The sequence below is a fragment of the Haplochromis burtoni genome, unplaced genomic scaffold (assembly GCF_018398535.1).
Source record: "Haplochromis burtoni strain Fernald_Lab_line unplaced genomic scaffold, NCSU_Asbu1 Contig_1133, whole genome shotgun sequence".
Taxonomy (NCBI): Eukaryota; Metazoa; Chordata; class Actinopteri; order Cichliformes; family Cichlidae; genus Haplochromis; species Haplochromis burtoni.
The window spans coordinates 10,463-17,940 of NW_024583494.1; the positions used below are offsets into that span (position 1 = coordinate 10,463).

The window sequence follows — 7,478 nt, forward strand, 5'->3', positions numbered from 1 at the left end:
ATGGTTTCTGTGCTGATGTGTGTGAGACATGGCCGACTGTGGAGGCTCAGTCTGTCTGTGCTTCTTCATCCAACATGTCTGCAGCACTTTACAGGACGCTGCAGACGAGTTACCAAAGAACGAGTCAGGAACACATCAGGAACAAACTGAGACACAATCTGACTGAGACTAGAAGACAAGGAGGGACAGGGAGGTCACGTGACCATGTTATAATGTTGTGCTTTGTTGTCCTCTCAGTTTACCAGGTGGAGGTGGATCCAGGGGTGGAGTCTGTCCAGCCGCCCTGCAAAACCACACTCCGCCTGCCCAAAGACGCTATAGTGGAGTTGAAGGATGGTTCTATGTATGACAGGAAGGTCCACGTGTATCAGAACGGCTCTGACCAGTCTAAAAAACAGCATGAGGATTACAGAGGCCGAACAGAGATGAAGAGAAGCCTACTGAAATCTGGAGACCTCAGTCTGACCCTGAAACACCCCACAGATGAAGACACAAACACCTACACCTGCACTGTTTACAGCAACGAGGGAAACATCCTGATGAAGAAAGATGTGGTGCTCATCTTCAGAGGTCAGTGCTGTAGATACAGGTCAGAGGTCAGACTCATGATGGTGGTTCAGTCTCAGCGGGCTCCATCCAATAATGTTACAGTGTTAGCATGTCTGATGTTTGTGGCTGTTCTGGTTTTTATTTGATTTCCACCCAAATGTAGAAGCTTCAGCAGATGAACTGTAGGAGCAAAGTTCATGTGTGAGACTTCATCTGAAAGGTAACATCTTCTAGTTTCTGAACATGTGTTTGGTTAGCATGTGGCTAAAACACAGGCTAAGCTAAGTCAGCTCAAATCTCAGTAAAAACCTTCTTTGGTCCTCATCTATAATCAGTCATATCTGAGTCACAATAACTAGAAGATGATTTCTAGCAGAAGTGTGAAAATCTCCACATCCTTTCTCCATGTTATCATCCAAAGCTGTGTGACGTCTCAGACCTCTGCAGTTAACAAACGGAGACTTAAATGGAGTTGTGATGCACTTCATAACTGACATGGAGGTTGATGGTTGATGATGGGGTAGGTACAGGCTTGGGGTGTCTGGGGACACTCTTTCGAGGATGCCAATGTTCACACTCTGGACAGAGAGGACAGACGGTTTGAAAGAGGAGTGAAAGAAGCCATCTATGTCCACTGTGAGTGACCATCTTTGAACAGAGGCGGTGGTTTACGACACCAACTGTCTGTCATCAATAATCCAGTTTTGAGATCCCTCCCCAGACGCCTTAACACCCACTCACATTTTTACCTCAATAAGTCATCTTATGGTGGGGCAAGGTCTAACAATTGGTTTACCCAATAATGGCTGATAATGGGCTACACCCTTTCTCACATCTTGGTTTATGTGATGAGTCACACATCACCAACCACCAACTCTGTTCAAAGATGGTTGCTCACAGTTGTGTCATACGTTTGTGAAGTGGCTGTTTAGTCTCTCCAATGTAGAGGTCTGGGCATTCCTCGCTAAACTGTACAGCTTACACATTGTTACGGGAGGGTATCCGCCTGATCTCGACGTGTCTGAGCATTTCTCACATTCTTATAGCTTCAGGAGGCCCCCACCTAGTCATAAAACCTAAACATCCACATTCTTTCTCTCTCAGTGAGCTTATGACCTTGGCTTCCTGTGCAGTATGTTCTGTTCTTTTCTAATCAGACAAATAAGGCCATGACTCTCTGAAAACAGTATTTCTTATAACTCAGCAGTATAATGCATCATAAAACAATATCATTCATTCACCACAAATCAGCAGTCTAATGTAATACAAATCAGTTTAATAAATATAATAGTTACCACCTTCTTCTGAGTCAGGAGAAATAATGCAAACTAAAACTACATAATAATTTCACAATCTTTAATTAGGTCTATAACGTGGCATAAGATAATATAATAATCCTTCAGGTTCCCATTCTCTTCAATGCACACGGCGCAGTCCAGGAAAGGCAAACAGCTATCCTTTGTGTCTTCCCTGGTCAGTGCTGTAGATGTTTTTATCCACAGCGTTTATGTGCACTGTGAAGTAGGGCTGGGCTATATCAAAACGTTCACGGTAATACCGGTGTAATTTTGGGCAACGATAAGAAACTGAAATATGGCGATAGAATATGGGTAAAACATGCATGCGCAGTGCCTTTGTTTATATACGCACATGGCAGCGACGCAGAATGAGAAGAGCGAAAGCGGATCGTTAAATGAAACAGATGAACCAGAATTGGTTTGTAAAAATGCTGCAACTTCAGCGGTGTGGAACTGGTTTAGCTTTCGTCCGTCAGATACACAACAAGGCACTATTTTTGATAGACCACGCCATATTACCGTGTTTTTTGGAAAATACGGCACACTTAAAATCAATCCTTTGATTTTTCTGAAAATCGACAGTGCCCCTTATAATCCCGTGTGCCTTATGTATGAATTCTGGTTGTGTTTACTCACCTCAAAACTTTTATGTGGTACACGGCGCTCGAAAATCTGTCAAATGTTTTAGTGCGACTTTGCTAACCTACTAACCCGCACCGCTTGATGGATTGTTGGAGCATTACGGCTATCATAGGCAGGAGCCTCGCAGAGTGATACATACTGCGCTTCAACATAATATTACCGTATTGTTTGTATAACATCTTTTTAAGTTTTGTGGATACATGGTTATGCTGAGGATGTGTTGGCAATTTCCACTGGAAATGCCTTTTGGTTAAACTGTCAGCGAGGAATTTGCACTGTTACATTTTTATATAACTTTAATTCACATAAAAAACTGCTGCTTGTTTAATTGAAAAAACATTGATGGTTTTTTTTTTTGCACTAATAAAGTTGTGGAGTTGTATTTTGTCTAGTGTCAATTATATCATCTGTTATATCGTTATGGCAAATTTTCAAATGTATATCGTGATAAATATTTTTGGTAATATCGCCCTGCTCTACTGTGAAGGATTCCACTTCTTGTGTTTTGATTTTGACTCAGTTGTCTCTACATATCTGTACCAGTGGCTGGGTACTCTCCCCTTGAAAGAGCCAAGAGCCTTTCTTTCCACTTCCTCCATGTAAAGGTTGGCTACATGGCACAGCCATGTTTTCGCCTGTAGAAACCCTTGTTGCGTTTGAAATATGTGGTGGTGAGGCAGAGGTCTAACAGCGTGCAAATCTGATCAGGGGTGAAGTTGGTTCTGTCTTCTTGTAGGCATTTTCTGACAGTCTCCACGACCTCCGTGGTGGTTATGCATGTGAAGAGAGAGATTACATCAAAGGACACCATGGTTTCATCTGGATCCAGGGTAAGTTTCTGGACCTTGTCGGTGAAGTCGGTGGAGTTCTTGATGTGATGTGAGTTGCAAGGATGCAAGGTGTTTCAAAATGTTGTAAGTGGCTGAGTTTATGCTGCTAACAATGGGTCTGAATGAGGTACAATGCATTACCAGTGAAGCAGCGTGCAGCAGTCAACACAAATGTCTCCATCCAACCTTGTTTTCTCCTATGTTGTCCCACAGATTACGCTGAGGTGAAGCCAGAGCACTCTGAGGTTGAATATGTCGAGCTGCCCTGCAAAACCACACTTCACCTGCTTGAAGTTGCTAAAGTAGAGTGGAAGGAACGAGGCAACAGGAAGGTCCACGTATATGAGAACGGCTCTGACCAGCCTGAAGAACAGCACCAGGATTACAGAGGCCGAACGAAGATGAATGAAGACCTGCTGAGAACTGGAGACCTCAGTCTGACCCTGAAACACCCCACAGAGGAAGACAACTCCATCTACACCTGCACCGTCTACAGCGTGGAGGGAAACATCCTCCTGAAGAAGCAAGTGAAGCTGAAAGTCAGAGGTCAGTGCTGTAGATACAGGTTGAAGGTCAGAGGTCATGTAGGAGTTTATTTTCTAAAAGCTTTTTAATCTATTTTTAGTTTATTCAAATGATATAAAATCTTTAATGTTTTGATGTAAAAGCCAAAAATGTCAGGTGGAGCAACTGTCCATTTAAATGAACAGACTAAGAAGACGATTAAAAATGAAGTTTTAACTATCCTAACTTCAAAATAAAAGCCTCTGGTGTGATTGAGTTTGGATCAAATCAGTAGTTTTGTTAGTTTTGTCTATCAGAGTATGAATGCATGTGATTGTCAGCACTATATGAGAACCAGTTTACCATTTACCATGATCCAGTCATTTGGGTGTTGTCAAATGTCAGGGTGTAGCAGCCATAAATATGAGGCTTTTATTGTGAAGTGAAAGATAATAAGAGTGAAAATGATGTGTCCATGGATTCTAAGTTAATACAGATAAAATACTATTTAAATTGGCAATTTGACTCACTGACAATAAACAGAGCCACACTTGCTGCAGTAAGTTTGACACCACCCACAGCATCATGTAGAGGTACTTTACAGCTGTAAATGAAAATTCAATACAATTTTATTTATATAGTGCCAAATCACAACAACAGTCGCCTCAAGGTAGGGCTGCTCGATTATGGCAAAAATGATAATCACGATTTTTTTCACTGAAATTGAGATCTTGATTATTTGACGATATTTATTTAACAATAACAATGTGTTGAATAATGGCTTTAAAGATTGTCAAAAAATCATATAAAATAGTGTGCAAATACTGATAACAGTGCAAATGTTTGCAATATAAAAAATAAATGAAAAATGTAAACATCTATGTTTAGTGAACTTCAAAATACTGCATAATATTTATGCATACAAATAACCAAACATCAAGGCAAGCTGTGTAGCCACACAATGCACAATTGCATCAAACTGACATTGAGGTATGTCAATTTGTAGTGTTGCTCTGTGGTGCAGCTACGACACCGTAGCAAAGTTTACACACTATGTCTGCTTGATCCACGTCTGACTCCGCCAACCCATAATGTTTCCAACCACTGAAGTTGTTTTACTTCTCTTTTCAACCAACAGCATTCTTTCTTCAGCAGCCATTATCCTCTCATCTCTACAAATAACTTCTGCTTGGCTTTCCGAGCTTGCCTCGGGTGCTCTTAATTGTTGTGACGCGTGTTTGAAATGCAGAGAGGTGCGCTCGATTTGCCACACGGAGCAGCGCGAGAGTAAAGGACGAGGTGCTAATAGGGCAAAGTCAAGGAGGCCATTTACATGAAAAGGGAAAGACCATCTCTGAATCGAGGAGGGTACATCTGTGACCATCTTACAATGCTGTGATTGCAGACATTCCTCAACTCTCTGTGAATGGTACTCATGGCCATTGATCAGTGGTCTTTGATCAGTGAGCTTTGATCAATGGTCATGACAACTTGCAAATAAACAACCTGACCTCTCAGCCCCTTGTTCATTCAGTGGTGCTAGTTTCAGTCATTATGCAAATGTACTGTACTGTTCTCAGTCATCCAGGTCATTGTAGTCTAAGGAGCTTGGAAAGAAAAGTGTCTGGACTTCTTTAAGTTTCTTGAAGATGGGCCAAGCTCCTTAGAATGCAAATGTATTGTTTATAAGATTGGGGAAACCTGCAGTCAGCTGAGACTGAAGAAGTCACTTGGATGATGATGAAACGTTTTCCCCACTGAAAACACTATGTCCAGATGAACAGAATTTGGAATTTACTTACCTGGATGATTGAGCATGCATCAAGACATTTGAGTTGTTCCAGGCATGTTCCACTGGAAGGAGGCCCTGGAGTAGACCCAGGACATGCTAATGAGATCATATCTCTCACCTGGCCTGGGAACGCCTTGCTGTTTCCCTGGAAAAGCTGTAGGAGGTGGCTGGAGAGGGAGGTGTGGGCTTTGTTGCATAGACTGCTGCCCCTGCGACCTGGCCCCAGATAAGCAGAAGAGGATGGATGGATGGAATTATTTCTCTCCATGAGCTGTTTCTCTGCCTGAAGGAGGCGCCACTCCATCGCTTCATTTAGTGCAGAACAAGAGTCACATGATGCTGCTCTGTGAGCACCAATCACACTTTGTACAGCTCATGTTGTGTTTGTTGTCCTCTCAGTCTGTCAGGTGGAGGTGGAGGAGGGGGCGGAGTCTGTCCAGCTGCCCTTCAAAACATCACAGAACCTGCCTGGAGATGCTGAAGTGGAGTGGGTACGCTATAACCCAAAAAAGACGATCCATGTATATAAGAACGGCTCTGACCAGCCCGGAGAACAGGACCAGGATTACAGAGACCGAACGAAAATGAATGAAGACCTGCTGAGAACTGGAGACCTCAGTCTGACCCTGAAAACCCCCAAAGAGAGTGACAGTGGAGAATACAAATGTATAGTGTATGGGAAGATCTGGAGAGCGAAAATTGTGCTGCTCAAAGTCAAAGGTTTGTTGGTTTGTGTTTGTTTGCATGTGTGTGTGGGTGGGGGGGCAGGCAATCGTTCGTGTGTCTGACTGTCTTTTGTCTCCTCTGCAGGTCAAACAAGGGACAATATGAACAGAAACAGCTGCATTGATCCGACTCCTCGGTCAGCTTAGGCCTGACATCATGTGCAAAACCTTTATACAGTGGTCCCTCGCTATAACGGGGTTAACTTTTCGCAGCCTCACTGTTTCGCTGATTTTTTGGGGTGCAATTTTGCATGCTTTTTTTTCTTTGTTTTGTACAGTGCATTGTGTTCTGCGTCCTGATTGGCTGCAGACCATTGTCAATCAATGTCTTGATGCATGCTCAATCAATCTTGTGCAGTGTCTCCCGTCCAGTACAAAATGCTTCTCAAATATAAATAAATCTTGGCTAGCAGAAGACAACAAACACAGCAATGTCGACATCAAAGGCACCTGCGGTAGCACCCAAAAGGCAGAGGAAGATGCTAACCATTGCACAAAAAGTTGGACTTCTGGATTCTGGGCTGGACCAATTACAGCCGAGGAGGTCGAACTTTAAAGTTCCATAATGAGGTAAAAAGGAACATGATTTGTCCCGTACTTCAGCTAGAATGGAAAAAAAGGCACAAAGCTGGAGGTATTCCGTGTCTTTACGCTGCATAGCTGTCTCTTCTTCTCTCATTCTCTCCCCCTCCCTCTCCTGTTGCTACTTCAATCATGAAACTGATCAATGATCAGCTGATCGGCTTTTCTCTCTTGTTTGTTTATCGCCCACTTTGCCCCAGAAGGAGGAAACCAGCGGATAAACTACAGCACGTTTAAGCTTGATAAACTGTTGCTAGAATTTACTCAATATTACTTTCTAGTATCAGCTGATGTTTGCTGGAGCCACAGCTGTAAACCTGCTGGTCATGATGTCAGTTTGGATATGTGGTGAGAGGGAAACATGAAGATGAAACCAGGAGATGTCCTTACTGAACCATCAGAGCTGTGATGGGGAAACAGGTTTACCTTTTAGGTGACATGGATGAGTTGAAGTTATGAACTGTTTCTGAGAGACTAATAACACCAGGATCCTTTTCTAAGTAGCTGACAGCTGGTAACTGTGCAGGGGCGGATCTAGGAAAGTTTTGCCAGGGGG

At 42.9% G+C, this 7,478-nt stretch overlaps 1 protein-coding gene across 3 annotated transcripts in view; it reads left to right on the plus strand.

Annotated features, from left to right (window-relative positions):
• Positions 1–7,102, plus strand: part of LOC102292587 (butyrophilin-like protein 2) — a 13,909-nt gene extending 6,807 nt beyond the window's left edge. The window contains exons 1-5 of one of the 3 annotated variants that reach the window (XM_005951795.3): positions 455–570; positions 3,226–3,319; positions 3,533–3,865; positions 6,015–6,335; positions 6,426–7,102. In XM_005951795.3, coding sequence (XP_005951857.1) covers positions 550–570; positions 3,226–3,319; positions 3,533–3,865; positions 6,015–6,335; positions 6,426–6,487 — 831 coding nt within the window. In that variant the 5' untranslated portion in view covers positions 455–549 and the 3' untranslated portion in view covers positions 6,488–7,102. Of the gene's footprint in view, positions 1–237; positions 1,039–3,225; positions 3,342–3,532; positions 3,866–6,014; positions 6,336–6,425 lie in introns of those variants that run through there. The other 2 variants (XM_005951794.3, XM_014330899.2) reach the window with 2 other exon arrangements.
• Positions 7,103–7,478: the final 376 nt, after the last annotated feature.